General features: G+C 32.6%; 4 protein-coding genes across 9 annotated transcripts; 2 read left to right on the top strand and 2 right to left on the bottom strand.

Moving 5' to 3' along the window:
* The first annotated feature begins 13 nt into the window (after nt 1-13).
* Nucleotides 14-2,562, top strand: LOC100745454 (putative RNA polymerase II subunit B1 CTD phosphatase RPAP2). 3 transcript variants are annotated; one of them, XM_033319614.1, is made up of 6 exons: nt 14-248; nt 339-453; nt 520-1,707; nt 1,764-1,924; nt 2,010-2,180; nt 2,253-2,562. In XM_033319614.1, the coding sequence occupies exons 1-6, from the start codon at nt 187-189 to the stop codon at nt 2,410-2,412; spliced, it is 1,857 nt and encodes a 618-aa protein (XP_033175505.1). In that variant the 5' UTR covers nt 14-186; the 3' UTR covers nt 2,413-2,562. The 3 variants fall into 3 exon arrangements, with proteins under 3 accessions (XP_033175505.1, XP_012238379.1, XP_012238380.1); XM_012382956.3 differs by having other exon boundaries at nt 16-248; nt 339-457; nt 524-1,707; nt 2,253-2,561; XM_012382957.3 differs by having other exon boundaries at nt 17-248; nt 344-457; nt 524-1,707; nt 2,253-2,561.
* Nucleotides 2,563-2,614: 52 nt separating this feature from the next.
* Nucleotides 2,615-5,918, bottom strand: LOC100745209 (negative elongation factor B). 2 transcript variants are annotated; one of them, XM_012382924.3, is made up of 8 exons: nt 5,788-5,918; nt 4,344-4,980; nt 4,105-4,272; nt 3,900-4,025; nt 3,550-3,819; nt 3,192-3,476; nt 2,922-3,122; nt 2,615-2,835 (listed from the first exon to the last, which is right to left on the bottom strand). In XM_012382924.3, the coding sequence occupies exons 2-8, from the start codon at nt 4,950-4,952 to the stop codon at nt 2,683-2,685; spliced, it is 1,812 nt and encodes a 603-aa protein (XP_012238347.1). In that variant the 5' UTR covers nt 4,953-4,980; nt 5,788-5,918; the 3' UTR covers nt 2,615-2,682. The 2 variants fall into 2 exon arrangements, with proteins under 2 accessions (XP_012238347.1, XP_024221814.1); XM_024366046.2 differs by lacking the exon at nt 5,788-5,918 and adding an exon at nt 5,250-5,267.
* On the top strand, nt 5,592-9,235 carry LOC100745333 (coiled-coil domain-containing protein 102A). The gene is made up of 7 exons (XM_012382926.3): nt 5,592-5,932; nt 6,148-6,881; nt 6,957-7,182; nt 8,176-8,385; nt 8,484-8,731; nt 8,832-8,917; nt 8,988-9,235. The coding sequence occupies exons 1-7, from the start codon at nt 5,822-5,824 to the stop codon at nt 9,008-9,010; spliced, it is 1,638 nt and encodes a 545-aa protein (XP_012238349.1). The 5' UTR covers nt 5,592-5,821; the 3' UTR covers nt 9,011-9,235.
* Nucleotides 9,236-10,598: 1,363 nt separating this feature from the next.
* On the bottom strand, nt 10,599-16,591 carry LOC100741618 (mucin-19). 3 transcript variants are annotated; one of them, XM_033319612.1, is made up of 7 exons: nt 16,377-16,591; nt 15,571-15,672; nt 15,351-15,506; nt 14,893-15,280; nt 14,703-14,816; nt 12,925-14,565; nt 10,599-12,849 (listed from the first exon to the last, which is right to left on the bottom strand). In XM_033319612.1, the coding sequence occupies exons 1-7, from the start codon at nt 16,434-16,436 to the stop codon at nt 10,916-10,918; spliced, it is 4,395 nt and encodes a 1,464-aa protein (XP_033175503.1). In that variant the 5' UTR covers nt 16,437-16,591; the 3' UTR covers nt 10,599-10,915. The 3 variants fall into 3 exon arrangements, with proteins under 3 accessions (XP_033175503.1, XP_033175504.1, XP_033175502.1); XM_033319613.1 differs by having other exon boundaries at nt 10,599-13,449; nt 13,840-14,565; XM_033319611.1 differs by having other exon boundaries at nt 10,599-14,565.
* Nucleotides 16,592-17,644: the final 1,053 nt, after the last annotated feature.

Below are 17,644 nucleotides of genomic sequence, written 5' to 3'. Positions count from 1 at the left end.
ATTATTCCTGTAAAATGCAGGAATTTTTTTATCTTACGTTTTCCAGACATGTCTGCTTCTAAAATGAGATATTGTATAAAATAGATCACTAGTAGAGTAATAGTACCAATAGTACACAAGAGTAGGCTGAGTTGTGACTAATAAAGATTCTATAAAAATAGATTTTCTTGTAATTATTATTTAAAAATGGAGATGTCTAATATTAGAAAAGAAACTTTTGAAAGGAAAAAAGTGAAAAAGAAGATGAGGTAAGATTTACTTTGCATAAATGTATTTAAAAATATAATTGAAATATAACAAATATATGTAATATATACTAATTTATTACATCTTTTAAGTAAAGCACAAATGCAATTAATAATAATTAAAAAGAAACAATGTGATGCAAAAGCTCTTAGAATTGTTGAACACCTTCTAGAACCAAAAATAGATTTCCAATGGCTTTTGACTAATGTAAGTATATTTTTATGTGTTTAAATAATTTGACATTTACTTTAAATAATTATCAATTTTTTACAGTTAGGATATATTAACAAAAGTCACATGGAAGATGTAATTGAGGAAAGAGCTATAATCAAATTATGTGGCTATGTATTATGTAGTAATGCATTAACAAAAATAATTGATCAACGATACCATATATCAACAACAAAAAATAAGGTTTATGATATAACAAGGCGTAAAAATTTTTGTAGTTCACATTGTTATGGAGCTTCAAATTACTTATTAGAACAAATGCCCACGAGTCCATTATGGTTGAGAGATAAAGAAGAAATACCAGAATTTAAAATATTGTTAAACAAAGACGAATTAAAAGAAAGTATGCTTAGAGATGAAATTCATGTGAGAGATATAGAAATGGTACTGAATTCTGAAAACACAGATGAACATGTACAAAATAATAAAACATGCAAAAGTACAGAAAATACACTTCTCAGTAAATCTTCAGAAGTTGAAGCACATGATGAATATACAATAAAAATGTCCCCAAGAAGTAGTGAAAATGTAGCAAAAAATATTATTGAAAAACCTGGTATTTTAAAAGAGTTTCCAGAAAATGGTGTTAAGGAACCTGTAGATGTGAAGAAAGCATCTATTAATTCAGAAGATAAAGGTAGCACTGCTAAAGACTACATAAATGATAATACTGTTAAAAGAATATGTACCATAGAAGCTAATAGCTTACTAGATTATACAGGAATTCAAAATACTACAAATGTAAATAATTGTGCTATTCTTGTAAATAAAGACAAAAATCAAGATATAGAAAATAAAGAACAAAATGAGTTACTTGAAACATCAGAAACAGAGGATAATACAACTATTTCAAAATATAATACTGTTATTAGTAATAAAGATCCTATACAAAAAATAAAACAAAATAAAAATAAAAAAAATAAGCAACAAAATTCTACTAAAAAAAATCAGTCAAATAAATTTTATAATCTTGCAATTCATATTGAACATAATGTAAGGAATTGGATTACTGAAGATACAATTTCTTTATTATTAGGAAATGAAGATATTAAAAATCAATTGTTAGAAAATATAGTTCAACATGATAGATACATGCATTTGTGTAAAAAATTAAATAAATTGCAGTTGGAAGATGAAAAAGACATCCATGTAGATTTAACAACAAATTCTTTAAAACCACTACCTCATTTATGTGTTCTTCAAGAAGAGGGAGAAAAAATGGAATTAAAAGTATGTACAGCTTAATTTAAAAAGTAAGGAATTTCTAACATAAGTATCATTTGTAGGTTCGGGCATTTTATAAAGGGAGTATGATTATAGAAAATCACAAAAACGCTACAGAAGTTACTGATGAGGATAATGATTTTACTCCAATATTACCTTTAACAGAAGCACATGCACCTAAAATACTTCGACGTCGAATATTTTTAGACAAACTTAATAAAATGTAATATGATCTTCTATGTTTCTTTAATATTCTTAATTTATAATTTTATAAATATGTTTATTTTATATTTCTTTTTTTGTTATAGATTACCTGACCTATTATGTGCTTTAGCTAGTAATAAATTACCACAATATATATACAGCAGAGAGAAGAGTACTTTAATTAAAGCATTAATTAACACTTTCTCATTGTCTGCTGCAAATGTTATTTTTAAAACAGCTGAATGGACTCTTGTGGGTCTTATTATCATTAAAATGTAAGTATTTCAATAAACTGTAGATATTTAATTATCATAAAAATGATTAATGTTTTAATATATTTTACTTAGGTTGAGCATGATAGATCCTGAGCTAAAATTTGTATTGTTAAGCAAACAAGCATCAATGTACATCTCAATGATTTTAATGTCATACAAGTTGGATTCAAATTATTTAGACAGACTAGTAATGGAATTAATTAATAATACAGATAAACAAACACCTGTATAATAATAAAAATACTAATGTCGTTTAAATCATGCATATTATATAACATCTCTACTCTTTGAATATTGTATATTACATTGAAAATATATACATACTTTTATATTTATTAATTAATATAAGTAGAATAAAGATATACATATGAAATTTTTATTATGTTTTACATTCATTATTCATTAAAATTAAAGAAACGTGCAACGTAAAAAACTAACTGTTCATAAGTTTCATAATTAAGTTTTATTTTTGCATATATTAATAAAAAATGTTACATTATGTTTACAATGCTGGTGTAGGTACGCCAGTAAGAGGAGAGGGTGGACATTCAAGACCTAATGTATCTATTTGTGTTGTTGTTAATTGATCCTCCGTGGAGCGATTCCCAATTTTATCACGTAAAGCTTCATAAAGACTATGTACTGCTTCATTATGCTGAAATCATACATGAGGTTATGAAACTGTTATATAGTTATGATATAATATAACTTTATCTTTCTCTTTTAATAAAAATATATTACCTGACTAGTTGGTTGGAGTGCTTTTATTAGCGTATGAAGACGAGTCGGAGGTAACTTTAGATGGATGTACCAAAGTAACTTTAATAAATGGCGTGTAACATTGTCTCTGCCTAATCCAGCTAAGAAAAATTCGTCAAAGATGACTGTACAGAATGATTCATTAGGAAATTCATCAGCCATATTTAATATTAATAATGATACCTGCAAATCATGTGCAAATTAATTATTATGCTATCAATGATTATTAAGTTTTAAGTAAAATGTACTTACTAAAGTGTGTAAAAAGGGATCTTCAAATGCACGTTGTGCTTGACAATTTGGTAAAGTAGCTAATACTCTCATTAAACCCCTAGCATCACCTCTACCTCTTCCTATTCCACCACCACCTCCTACATGTAATGCATAATACATAGACAAAACAGCAGCAACTCCTGAAAGTTGTGCATATGCTTGACAAGCATCAGGAGGAGGACCAGAATGTTCTATTATAGCAATTGCACTTTCTCTCTCATCAGGCGGAAGTTTACAATTTAATTGTCTTATTTGATCATCGACCTAAAATATGAATTACTAATTATTACATTTATTTAAAATTACGTATTACTATATACAGCCTATGTAAGTTTACCATTAAAGACATAAGTGCAGGTAGAAATTTTGTCACAACTTGACTATCTAGTTTCGGTTCCTTAAAATCTTGCGAATCAATCATTTGCCAAGCAGATAAACCTAATGCAAGCATTCTGAGTAACAATACAAGAACTGCATTTTCTCTAGGCAGTGCTTCACCATTTATCAAATGAAGTGCAATTTTGATTGCACTACTAGCAAGGAAATTTACTGCATATGGATCACATAATATCATGCTTAGATCACCCAAGACTTGTTCTTGACCTCTCTGTAGAAAAATGCAGATCATTTTACTTTCTATCAATAAGTAAATAGGTATTATTAAATGCAAATATTTTTATTACATACCTTAATACTATCCAAAAAACCTTGTAATTCACGGGATCTTTTAATGTCAACATTCTTTTCTCTAATACATGCATCAAGGCACCAAGTAAATTTATGACATGGATCAACAGAAATAATATCTTGTACCTAAATATTTAATATTTAAATAATATTATATTCATTTTGCATAATATTGTATAAGTAATTTAAAATGATACAAATTTACCTCTAAATCATGTAAGGCCATTAATAATTCTGCTCTTAATGTACAATAATGTATATTTTTTGTACGTAAAAATAAAGTTCTTAAAAATTGTAATACCATGTCATATAATTTTACACTATGTCCAATCATATGTGCTAGTTTTTGTACTACTTCACCTTGTCTTCTTACCTAAATATATAAATTATATAATTAGAAATTCACAATTTTTTTAATGAATATTTATTTCTAACATACTATACCTTGGGAGAAGGCATAAAGAAAAGGCTATTTAAGTTTCGATGATCAAATAATATTTGTTCTTTCTCAATGATATATCGACTAAATAATGGAGAAACTTCATCTCCAAATAAACTCTGATTATCTTTCCAAATTTGACGTTTAACTTCAGTGTCCGCATCATTGTATAATTCTTTTTCTCGAACAAGTACTCGTAAATATTTATCTTCTATGTGTGGAGTATTTCTTAAAATACACATAACAACTGGCCTTAGTGCTGCAACTCTTACAGCTGGAAAACTTTTGGACAATAATTCTTTTAATCTTCTGTCACCTGCTGAACCTCTGTCTGCTCTTTCTGTTCCAATTTCATTAATTCTTTTTATTAATTTTTCTCTTAATTCTTCAAGAACTGATGCATGAAAATCTAGTCTTCTTACTCCATGAAGATCAAGTAAAGGTAACATTGGACGTAAAGATGGTAATAAAATACCATTTTCTAACTGAAATTCTTCAATTGCTTTTAGCGGGTCTGTACAACTTGTTAAAGCATCTCTTAAGAAACCTTGTCCAGGTATACCAAGATCATCCAAACCATTTCCAATCTCACAACTATTTTTCACAGTATTCATTACTGTTTTGTTTATTTATATGGAATATCTTTACACACAAATGAATACAGAATTATAATGTAATATTATATGATTCAATAAATTTTTTAATAATTGCGATATATTTTAAGATGTACAAAGAATCATTTCTAAATATTTTTCATTTTTAATTGCAATCATTTATCAAATAACATTTCTCATCATATAAATAATTTTGTATTACTTTTATATAACCTGAAATTATCAGTATATTGTTACACATCATTACAATATCACAATAAATTTAGCAATAACTTCTTATTGAATTTATATATATACCTGCTTAAACCAACAGTGAATAGAAAGAATATACCTATGCGGCGTCACTCGACAGCACAAATACCGCTACTCGACGTAAACAACTAACGGACGACGGTAGCGCAGAGGTTAGCACAATAGATTACGAACGTTCGGAACGCAGGATCCGAATTCCAGCGACTGAGTCAGATTTTTATTCCACGATTCTAAATAGGAAGAAAATATAGCAGTACCCCCAGCAGCGACATCTACAGCCACCAGCCACAATCATCACGGACACGACTTATACACCTCACCTATTTATACTTATTCTGTTTCCTTTTACGAAATATGTACCTATAGCTATATATGTATATGTATATTTATATATAGATAACACAAATGTCAGCTCAGATAAATATACTATGTGATGTATAAAGATCAAATTTACTCAAGTATTGTATTCAGATTGCTATTCTCTTAAATATAATGTAAATTAAAGTATAAATAAGATACAGAAATTGTCTCTAAATTTGTTAAGTGATCTGATTCGAGAGGGAATATATACTGTTTAACGTACATTCATTCATAAGATAGTAGCATTTTAGGTTACTATGGCACAATCAACAGCTAGTGGAACGTCTTCTCGACGATATATGAAAGAACACGATGTTAATGTACCATCTTCATCACGCTATGTGGATAGTGAATGGGAAACTAAAGAGGTAATAGTTAAAATTTGTTACTCTTATTTTTGAACCACAACAATTTGTTCTTGTTACTTTACATAAAAAATAAATTACACTCTATACATATGAAATTTTAAAAACATTTTACTCTTACTTATTTCTGTATAAACAATAGCAATGATTACATATATTTATTTTAATACTAGAATAATATTTACCTACAGTAAGCTTTTTATTTTCAATATCCTTAGGCTTTACGACAAAGAGAGCTTGAGGAAGCAAGAGCGCGAGCTGCACAAATGGAAAAAACAATGAGGTGGTGGTCAGATTGTACCGCTAACTGGCGAGAAAAGTGGAGCAAAGTACGTAATGAAAGGAATATGGCAAGAGAAGAAGCAAAGACGCTTAGATCAAAATTAGAAATTGCTGTAAAAGATGCAAATAGTTATAAACACGAATGCCAGGAACTTGAATTACAAAATGAACAATTAAAAAAAGAAATGGAAAAAATACATATGGTATTGTTAAAACACGCTGGCCAATTTGATCAACAAATTTTTACAGTTTTAGAATCAGATCCACAATTAAGAAATACATTAGGTATAGATGAATTATTGAAGTTTTACAATAATGTGGAACAAAGTGAAAGTGTAAATTCTCAGAAAGATTTACTTACTTGTAAAGTTCTTGATGACTCTAATGTTTGCTTAGGAAGTCATAGTATCTTACCAGATAGAGATATTGAAGAATATGTATTACAAGGTGCAGTGCCAAAACATGCTGTAGAATTATATAAAGAGAGTCCTCTTAATTCATTAGATAAAGATATTGCAGGATTGGTTGCAGATTCTAATTCTGTAGAAGATAATGTAGAGAAAAATTCGTCTTCATTACTAACTCGTGTAGATGATTCATATGCACAAAAAATAATTTTACTCCAACATAAATTGGATGAAGCTACAAAAACTATTTCTACTGAAAGAGAGTAAGAATATGAAAAATTATTATTTGTTTATATCTAACTTCAATTTACTGAATTAATTGGATTTTATTTTAATAGAGAAAAAAATTCTTTACATCGTAGTATGGAAAAATTGAAAGCAGAAATAATACAATTAAGAGAACAGTGTGAAGAATTAGAAGAAAGCAAAGCTGATGTTACAAGAGAATTACTTGAATTGAAAGATCGGTTTCAAATTAAGCTTAGCGATGTACAAGCTGGTATAATTGATGAAGCTTCCAGTAGAGAAGGAATGAATCGTCGTCTGTGTGAACTTAGGGCTGAGGTATATCTTATAAATATATGTCGGAGAAGAGTCAGGAATAGGGTTGTGGGTGTTTGGTAAATCTTCATTGGAATTGGCCATCGTTGTGGTATAACAAAGGTACAGTCTGCTAGCACGAGTATGGATACTACCGACTCTACAATCAACCGCGGCGGTTGAGCACTCGCGACACTAGTGATAATGGTCTTAGGTTCGATAACGAATCCGCGGTCAACGGGATGATAGATATCCTTGCTTACAAAATCTAACTCAACGTGTAATACTCACAGATCGTAAGGCACTACTCTCTTCGTCGATAAGATCGCAAGAAAGAATGAATTTTCGTCCTAATGATGCCACAGAGGAAAACTATAATGGGGTGTGTCTGAGGACACGAGATCATCGGATTCGTCGAGTATAGTCCTCGTTCCGAAAGTACGGGAAATTGACGTCGCTGTCAATTGGTCAATTTGGGACTGATGCTTTGGTGGTAACGATATTTGACCCTAATTATCCGATAGGATTACATACCGACGCTAGTTTGGATGTATATGAGGTTGAAGGTATAAGGTTAATGCATAAGGTTGAAGGTATATATACTTACAGGTATACATACATACTTGACGAATCCGATGATCTCGTGTCCTTAGACACACCCCACCATAGTTTTCCTCTGTGGCATCATTGGGATGAAAATTCATTCTTTTACACGTTTGAGTTGGATTTTGTGAGCAAGGATATCTATCATCCCGTCGACCGCGGATTCGTTATCGAACCTAAGACCATTATCACTAGTGTCGCGAGTGCCTAATCACCGCGAGTGATTGTCAAGTCTGTAGTATCCATACTCGTGTTAATAACCCGTACCTTGGTTGTATCATGACGATGGCCAATTCTAATGAAGATTTATCAAACGCCCACCACCCTATTCCTGACTCTTCTCCGACATATAAATATAGAAATATATTTAAAACTTTGATATATTTGTAATTATTTGTGATTATATGACTTTAGTTAGAGAAACTTCAAGCAGAAAATGCAGCCGAATGGGGAAAACGAGAACGTTTGGAAACGGAAAAAATTTCTTTAGAACGTGAAAATAAGCAACTCCGTAATGAATTAAATGATTTACAAGAAAGGATAGAATCTCGACGATCACGTCCAGTTTCCACATCAGACAGCGATACAAGACAATTGCAACAAGAATTTTTAGTTAGGAATGTGGTTTGTACTATGTACTAACACTTTAATTTGAATATAATATATGTTTAGTATATAATTATACTAATTTAATTAGCATTTGTATTATTGTTTATTGTTAGACAATATTGAAAAAATCTCTGGAAGAAAAAACAACAGAACTTTCACATGCCATGAGAAGATCAGAGCAATATGAAGCAGAAGTAAAGAGAGTTAGAGCGAGAGTAGAGGAATTGAAAAAAGAATTAGCTGCAGTTCAAGATGAAGTGGATGCTGCAACTAACAATGTTCGTAAATTGCAACGAGCAAATAAGGATCTCTTAGAACAGTTAAAATCAGCTAATGTACAATTGGAACATTTTCGAAATAGGTAAATGGTAGCAATATTTATTAATATCTTGATTATATTATATATCCACATTTTTTTCATTAAATTATAGAACTCATATTGACAATTAATTTGTTATCAGTACTGATACCTATTCGGTAGATGTAGGAACAGGAGAAAATCTTGAAGAAAAATTACGTATAACTAATGATGGCAAATTAGCAAATGGTAAGTTTCAATATATTGATTTTCGTATCAATTTAATAAATATAAATAAATCATATAAATACTATTTCAGAGTATGAGCCACAGGAGGCCTAGTATTCACTCATTTTAATAATAATATTAAATTAATTCGAGCAATGATAAATGTGAAACTTGGAATGTGAAAAGCAATTTTTTCCATATTTTCCAAAATGTATACACCAGTCGATGTAGCAATACTTTTGAATTATGTCAAAACCCTGTTAAATGTATAAGAACTTATTTATTTGATAACTGAACTGAAATAATGAAATATTATTGTCTATTTCAGTATTGTATTATTGTTTAAATTAGACTATTTTTTCAAGTTTGTATTATAATTTGCTCTTTCTTATTAATTTTACATATAACTGTATATATATATAATTCTTTTTGTAATGTTTTATACTATGAACACTTTTGTGAATATTTTAAATATTTCTTATTTGTAAAAATTCACATTCCAATGTATTATGTTTTAAATATTTTTACTGTATGTATATAAATAATGTATATAACTTAAATCATATATGTCGGAGATGAAAGGACACCGGAGCCGTCCCTCTGGAACTTCGGGAAAATCCGTAAAATCGTAATTAAAGTTTACAGTCGTAATTAAACAATTTGCCGTTATCCTGCCCAATTGTACTTGTTTGCGATTTGTGATAATAAACTTGGGCTCAAGGCGACCATTAGTCGCCGAACGTAGCCGCGGTCAACGGGACGGGCGCTTCGCCTAACAAAGGTGTGGAGTTATAGTATGACCCTCATTAAAAGAAATACCAATAGAGATACTTGACAGTAAAACATTCCAACGGTTTCTGAGGACAATGAATACCTGATGTTGAGGCACGTACACAGCGCAAGTCCAGTTAGTCCGAGGACCCGCTATAAAACCTGGGTTTTTCCGGCAATTGAGATTTTCCAAACGGACAGACAGTCTTTGTCCCAAACTGACCAATTGACAGCGACGTCAATTTCCCTTACTTTCGGAACGAGGGCTATACCCGACGAATCCGATGATCTCGTGTCCTCAGACACACCCCATCATAGTTTTCCTCTGTGGCATCATTGGGACGAAAATTCATTCTTTCTTGAGATCCCACCGACGAAGGGAGCAGCGCCTGACGATCAGTGAGTTTGAGTTAGAGCAAGTATATCTTTCATCCCGTTGACCGTGGATTCGTCATCGAACCTAAGACCAACGTCACTAACATCGCAAGTGCCCAACCACCGCTGTTGATTGTCGAATTAGTGGTGTCCATACTCGTAGCATCAGGCCGTATCTTCGTTATCACACAACGATGGCCAATTCCAAGGGAGATCCATCAAACGCCCACAACCCTGTTCCTGACTCTTCTCCGACATATATGTATGTAATTTCAAATTTTGTTTCTTACCTAAAGACTGGTGAAGTTAGATAATGAGAGATTATCTGTACCATCTATGATACCTGATATTTATATGTGCGTGGTTTGTAAAATAAGGTCTAAAAAATCGTGAATGTACCTATGTCTATATTATATGGAAGTTAATGCCCTAATTTTAAGTAGAAGAACTATTTAAATTCAAGCTTGACTGTAATGAATTTAAAAGAGGTCATATATATTTATTAATTGATGTAATTAATATTTGAAGGCGAATAGAAAGTAGAATCCTTTATTTGTTTAATATATGTTTTATTGATAAAAAAGGTTAGATACTAAAATTTGATGCAGCATTAAATTTATAATGTACACTCAGTACAAGTACCTCAATAAAAATGATATGTAGTGTGTATATGTGAAAGAAATAATAGAAATATTATTACATTCATAAGATATATGAATGATCATAAATATTAATGCAAGGATAAACAAGAAGAATAATCTAAATTGTAATAAAAAAATATCTCTAATATTAGTAAAGTATAAAATAATCTACGAATAAAAACTAAGTTTTTTTAAACAATACAAGAGAGTTTTTATACCTTATAATCACTATTTAACATTTCATGGGAGTACCATCGGGATATGTCGGCATTTTTGGTTTGCAAATTTTTGTTCTACCATTAGAACCATATACAATATTGCAAGAGAATGTAAAATATCCACAAGTCGAACTTTTCGTGTAATAACGATGTTCATATTTTCTTGGTGAATTTCTACCATCTAGTTTACCAGCAATGCTGTTTGTTATTGTATAATAACTTGGTTTCATTGGTACATTAGAATTGTATTTCGGATATTCTGTTGAAGTTTGATATCGGATTTGTGGAAAAGTATTTTTTTGCTTTTCTTTAGATGCAGCATGACTTTCTATTAATCTTTCATGATTAGTTTTAAGAGATCTGATTTCTGAAATAGGTGATTTATTTTCGTAAGTTAAATTTGGTTCTTTTGGAATCAGGGAAACTGTTTGAGATTGAGATTTCCCATCGCCATGAGTAATAATTTTATCACCAGCTACAGATATTACTCTACCACGAAAGCCAGGTGGTATAGTGTACCTCGATTGTAATGATTGACCAGGTTGGAGGACATCACCAACTTGTGCTGCATTAGTATCTTGTTTCACGTGAACGTCATACTGATTTCCAGCTGCAACATGTAATGTTTGTAATTGATAATTACTATTATTTTGTTCTGCAGCATAGCTTTTTGAAATCTTCGGATTCATTGAAGTTTGAAATGATGACATGTCATAATCTTCACCATTATATTCTTCTTCATAATCATATACTGAATCATCCAGTTGGGACTTCTCAACAGATTGATCTGGTTTACTAGTAATATTTCGTGAATTGTCATCTGGCTTAGTAAAAGTTCTTCTTTGGAAACTAGAACTAGTTTGTAAACCTGACTGAAGTTTGTCTTGATTATATTCATTATCTGGGGCTGTATTTATCCTTTCACTACTATTCTTCTGTACAATTTGTGGTCCATAAGATGGTTTGAATGGTTTAAATAGCTCACTATCCGTAAGATTGAAGTTGAATGGCTTTCTAGAAGTTGCTGCACCAGATCCCGATCCTGCTTGCGCAGCACCAGTGTAAGTAATTCCATATTGGAAAGATCCTTCAAGTTGCGATTGAGATTGACCTGTATATGCTCCACTTTGAGCGGAGGCTGTTCCACCTCCGCGGAATGGTTTCGAATATCTTTCAATTTTTTCATCTGTCTTAAGATATGGTTGAAAACCAATTTGAGCTTGACTTGAAGTACTTCCTTCACCATTTGCTTGAGCATCTGCCATTCCACCTTTGGAGCTTGCTTGTACTTGGGAATTTGTACCATGATTCCAGCCACTACTTTGTGCACCTGTTGTTGTGGCACCTAATTCTGAATTTAATTGAACTTGTGTTTGACTCTTTCCATAACCACCAACTCCTTGAGCATTGCTTACTACACCTCCTTTACCACCATTAATTTCAGCTTGTGCACTTTTATTTATGTCAGTACTACCAGCTTGAGCTGAGAATGATCCAGAACCACTATAAGTACCTGTTACTTGAGATTGAGCTGTACCTTGTTGAAACTTGCCTTGAGCTGATGCGCTTGCTTGAGTACCTGAATCTGTTTGTTTTACAGAACTAGATGCTTGAGAATTAGAGTTATCATTTTCTACAGGTAAAAGATTACTAGGTTGTTGATAATATTGAGGAACCTCTCCAGTATTTGTTATGGATCTTATATTGGATGGATACTGTATACTACCAGGATATTGTCTGATACCTTGTCCTTCACCTGGGTATTGTTCAATTACTTGTCCATGCCCTACAAGACTTGAAGTTAAAGCTCCTTTATCTTGCCATCTTGAACTGCCAGGATATTGTCCTTGCAATGGGTAGCTCGGCGGTATTATTGCACGATTTTCTGAATATTTTCCTTGAAAAGAATCTCTTGTACCATCAAGATTACTTGTTCCTGGTGCAGTACCTGTAGAATAGGTAATACCACCACTTGGAGCTGTGACAGATATTCCTGGTATAATGTCTCCATCAATCTTTCTACCTGGTATCACGTTTCCTGGATAATGTACAGTTTCTCCTAATTGACTTGCTGGTGGTGAAATACCACCGCCATAAACACTTGTAACATCAGCAGGACGACCAGGAAAAGTCCTTGGTGTACCTGGTGTTCCAAAAAATTGTGTAGGGGACTGTCCACTGGGATACACATTAGTATCTCCAATTGCTTTTGAGTCTGTTATAATTTGGCCATGAAGAGTATCTCTGGTATCTGGTACAGTACCACTAGTATAAACACCACTCGGGTAAGGTACACTACCACCAGTTACAGTACCAGGTATTCCTCCAGGATAAGTAACATCATCACTAGTCGTAGTACCAGGTACACCCCTAGGATAAGTTATGCCACCACCAGTTGTTGTGCCAGAAATTATTCCAGGGTGTGCTATGCCACCAGCAGTTGTAGTACCAGGCAGACCTCCGGGATAAACTGCAGCATCACTAGTAGTAGTACCAAGTACACCTCCAGGATAAGTTACACCACCACCAGTTGTAGTACTAGGTACACCTCCAGGGTAAGCTACAGTACCGCCAATTGTAGTACCAGCCACACCTCCAGGATAAGCAATGTGACCAGTTGTAGTACCAGACACACCTCCAGGGTAAATTGTACTACCACCTGTTAAAGTTCTAGGCACTCCTTCAGGATAAGCTACACCACGACCAGTTGTTGTACCAGGTGCACTTTCAGGATGAACTACACCATCACCTGTTACAGTACCAGGCACTCCTCTAGGATAAGTTACACCACCACCAGTTGTTATACCAGGAATGCTTCCAGGATAAGCTATACCACCACCAGTTGTTGTACTAGGCATACTTCCTGGATAAGTTACACCACCACCAATTGTTGTACCAGGCATGCTTCCAGGATAAGCTGCACCATCACTAGGTACACCTCCAGGGTAAACTGTACCACCAGTAATTGTAGTACTAGGTACACCTCCAGGGTAAGCAACATCACCACCAGTTGTAGTACTGGGTACACCTCCAGGGTAAACTGTACTACCAGTAATTGTAGTACTAGGTACACCTCCAGGGTAAACTGTACCACCATCAATTACAGTACTAGATACACTTCCAGGGTAAGCAACACCACCACCAGTTGTAGTAATAGGTATATTTCCAGGGTAAGCAATACCACCACCGGTTGTAGTAGTAAGTATACCTCCAGGGTAAGCTACACCACCACCAGTGGTAGTACGAGGTGGACCTTCAGAATAAGGTATACGCCTACTTATTACAGTACCAGGCAAACCACCAGGGTGAACTGCACCACCACCTGTTATAGTGCTAGGAACTCCTCCAGGATATGCTACACCACCAGCAGTTGTTGTACCAGGTACAGTTCCTCCAGGTACACTTCCAGAATGGACTACTCTACCATCAATTGTAGTAGTAGGTATATTTCCGGGATAAATTGTGCCACCTACTCTTGTTGGGTATGATGCATCACTACCAGTTGCAGTGTCAGGTATACGTCCAGGATACATTGCACCACCACTAAGGTAAGGCATGTGATCTCGAACTGTACTAGCAGGTATTTTACTAGGATAAGTTGTACCCATTCCAGGAGTGATCATACCAGATTGTCTAACAGTATTATCTCCTGGCTGTTTGATTGCTGAAGAAGCATTAGTTAATGTACAATAGAAAGTTTGAAAAATTCAGAAGATTAGAATGAAAATTCACTGATATGTTATTCATTGTGCATATAACGGTATGCGAAATTGTGTTTTCGGATAGCAATATTTACAATACCTGGAATTTGAACATATCTATCTGGAACATTTTCATCAGTATATTTTGAACAATCTTCACATCCATTACTACCCAATGACATACTTTGTGCTTGCCCCATACCATTGCTTCCAGCTAAAAATGTTTTGCAATAACAAAAATGCAAAAAGTCATGCAATAACATAGTAAAAATGTTTTCTTAATTACGCACTAACAACTGCGCGGGAAGATTGTTGAGTAGCTTCAGCCTCGGCCTTGCCTTCTTTCTGTTCATTATTACCGATACTTAAGTATTGAGATTGTGTCTGTCCTCGAAATTTTCCTGGAGATGGTTGTACTTGACGACGCAAACGATTTTGTTTAAAGTTTTTATTAAGCTTCTGCCTTTCTTCAAGCGCGACTTGTCTCTTAGCTCGACTTATCAGTGGTGTTAGAAGCATATCAGCTACTCTTCTTGTTACGATGTCATTTTCATCCAGGGGAAGTATATTAAAAAAAGGATCTATCGTTTGTTCGAATATTGGAATAGTTTTTTGTAGTAAAATAATTTTGTGGCCATTACAGAAATCAACTATTCTAGCCCCTGCAATTTGCCATGCCTGTCAAAGGTAAATTATTTTTTGTATTATATAAGTAATAATAATGTTAACAATATCAGTAATGTGTTACCTCTAATTTTGTCAAAACTTCGTTTGGAGCATAAAGAACTTTTGATGTTTGCTTCTGTTCAATTCCATTTTCTGAAAACCCTTCTGCAGCGATATTGTCTTCTAGTTTCTCTATATAGCAATTGTTTTCTTCTCTATCTTTATATGCACTAAAATGCTGTAAGAAATAAAAATTATAAAATATTGTTTATACAATTTCGGTGAGTAAAAGTTCTCATTACCGTTTCATAATCAGTAAATGTCCATTGCTTCTTTATTAAGTGCTTGCTAACATTCGGTATTTCAAAGTCATCATAGATGGAGCGGTCAAAGCGTTTTTTTTCCTATGAACGAAGAATGAAAATTATTAAGGGAATTATTGAGATTAAAAAAGTACGTAAAACGAACAATATAGTTTTTTATAAGATAATTTTTAAATCTAAAAAAATTGTTTTACACTTTTTACACTTTTCACACTTTTTAAATACAATATTCGAATCTTAATCTCTTCAAAATGTGTATTACTTAAATTTATTTCTAAACAATACATAATAATTGATAACATTTTGTGATAAGACAAACAAAATAAAAGAAGACGTAAAAGAAAAGAAAACTAATCGAATATAGGAATTAGGAACGGGTCGAGTTGATTTCCTATCAACTTATCTTATGAACTTTGATCTCCAAATCTTTGGTCTCTCAACTAGCTAGAGTCACACTAATATTTAATTTGTATTAAAAAATTGAGTAAGTCTTATTCGAATTGGGAAAGGTACATAAAGAAATTCATTGTATATGAATTATTCATTATAATAAATTACGTACTTTTCTTATTATCTGACTTAGATATTAATATACTCTATAATGTGTCTACAATATTTTGATTTGTAAATAATTTAAAAACGAATATATTTAATTAGACATCTATAACTTTCTTTTTATGAATATTTTTAAATATGCTTTAGATTAAATTCATTCGTTGCGAGCAAATGTTTTAAAGATTAAAAAATTAAAAAATTGAAATGAAAAATAATGGATGACAACTTACATAGTATTTTGAGAGTACTGATCCCGAGAAGAAAACCAGGATGACAAGGATTGGTCGCATGGCTCCAGTTTACTTTGAGGCCTTCGCTGCGACTGTTGGCTTCTATTTAGCGGTAGTTCTAGTAAATTCATTCGCCGATTCCCTCCAAATATGTAGTACCTCTTCCCTGTTTTTCTTCTTCTTCGGCTTAGTTACACTCGATCTTGCAAAGAGATCAAGAAGTATGAGGATTTGAATTGAAGCTTGGGTGGGGGAATAGTTTGATAGGGGAAATTCTAAGAAGCGTGGGTATGTAAATCGTGATATGAAGTGCGTCTGCAGTCTTATAAGCATCACGTTATCTTATGTCGTCTCATGATGTCCAGATCTCCTTACCGGCATGTTTTCACAAGCATTTTTATGCTTTTATAATAACAATATTCATGAAGTTGTGCGGAGAATCTTTAGAATATATGAAGAAATTAATGGAAATAAAAGACAAACAAAGTCAGATCTAGGCCATTTTATCTAATTCATATTCTTTGAACAGCTATTCATTTATTTGTATTCAATTTATTACAAATTCTATTTTATCAATTACCAAGTATTTAGACCAAACTTTTATTAAAAAAAGCTACTTGTATTGCTATACAGGAATACATATATAGTAAAAAAGATCATTAAAATAATATACCCATTATTTTTTGTTCTTAGTATTTTTTATTTGTTTATCAACGCCAACTTAAGATGACACCTTCTTTTTGCTTTGAATCGCACATAGTATTTCGAAGATGATATTCCTATTTACGCAAAATTACTTTTGGATAAGAGTAATCTATTTCACCATACCATTTCGCTGCCTTACTTTCCAAGACGCAAATATCTTTCTAATCGTACATGATATCGCCTAAAGTCAGTTTATGTGACCATCATCGACTGACTAAGATAGATGTGTTCCCCTTCATTGCCCTAATTATAAACTCCAATCCATTTGGTAAATACAGAAAGTCGTTGTTTGCTCTTCTTCGAAGTGTTATTAAACTATCGCACAGTTCATCAGCAATAGAAAAAGTTGGATGAGTAAAAGTTGGATTATTCGTATTTGGCAATTATATTAATACGCGCTATATAGCTGTCTAGTTATGAAGCTGTGTTAAGTGAATCTTTACCATAAATATATTTTTTATTCTTTGGAAAATTTTTCGACTATAACTGCGTATAAAAAGCGTAGCTAACGTTTCTTGAATAGTTCCGTTTTCCTTCTCTTCCATTTTAGAATATGAAAAGAA

This window comes from Bombus impatiens, unplaced genomic scaffold (genome assembly GCF_000188095.3).
Source record: "Bombus impatiens unplaced genomic scaffold, BIMP_2.2 scf_0197, whole genome shotgun sequence".
NCBI classification, from domain to species: domain Eukaryota; kingdom Metazoa; phylum Arthropoda; class Insecta; order Hymenoptera; family Apidae; genus Bombus; species Bombus impatiens.
The sequence above is the reverse complement of the archived record's forward strand: the minus strand, read 5'-3'. Positions and strand labels throughout refer to the sequence as shown.

What these genes read in the sequence shown, in the direction of transcription:
- LOC100741618 (XM_033319611.1), bottom strand. Translation starts at nt 16,436, where the DNA reads ATGCGACCAATCCTTGTCATCCTGGTTTTCTTCTCGGGATCAGTACTC. An exon ending in CAGTACTCTCAAAATACTAT is followed by an intron (nt 15,673 to 16,376) that starts GTAAGTTGTCAT and finishes CTTCGTTCATAG; the next exon opens with GAAAAAAAACGCTTTGACCG. An exon ending in ATCTTCCCGCGCAGTTGTTA is followed by an intron (nt 14,817 to 14,892) that starts GTGCGTAATTAA and finishes AAACATTTTTAG; the next exon opens with CTGGAAGCAATGGTATGGGG.
- LOC100745209 (XM_012382924.3), bottom strand. Translation starts at nt 4,952, where the DNA reads ATGAATACTGTGAAAAATAGTTGTGAGATTGGAAATGGTTTGGATGAT. An exon ending in GTTTTTTGGATAGTATTAAG is followed by an intron (nt 3,820 to 3,899) that starts GTATGTAATAAA and finishes ATTTTTCTACAG; the next exon opens with AGAGGTCAAGAACAAGTCTT. An exon ending in CACTCCAACCAACTAGTCAG is followed by an intron (nt 2,836 to 2,921) that starts GTAATATATTTT and finishes GTATGATTTCAG; the next exon opens with CATAATGAAGCAGTACATAG.
- LOC100745333 (XM_012382926.3), top strand. Translation starts at nt 5,822, where the DNA reads ATGGCACAATCAACAGCTAGTGGAACGTCTTCTCGACGATATATGAAA. An exon ending in GTGAATGGGAAACTAAAGAG is followed by an intron (nt 5,933 to 6,147) that starts GTAATAGTTAAA and finishes CAATATCCTTAG; the next exon opens with GCTTTACGACAAAGAGAGCT. An exon ending in TGTGTGAACTTAGGGCTGAG is followed by an intron (nt 7,183 to 8,175) that starts GTATATCTTATA and finishes ATATGACTTTAG; the next exon opens with TTAGAGAAACTTCAAGCAGA.
- LOC100745454 (XM_033319614.1), top strand. Translation starts at nt 187, where the DNA reads ATGGAGATGTCTAATATTAGAAAAGAAACTTTTGAAAGGAAAAAAGTG. An exon ending in GAGAAAAAATGGAATTAAAA is followed by an intron (nt 1,708 to 1,763) that starts GTATGTACAGCT and finishes TATCATTTGTAG; the next exon opens with GTTCGGGCATTTTATAAAGG. An exon ending in GGTCTTATTATCATTAAAAT is followed by an intron (nt 2,181 to 2,252) that starts GTAAGTATTTCA and finishes TATTTTACTTAG; the next exon opens with GTTGAGCATGATAGATCCTG.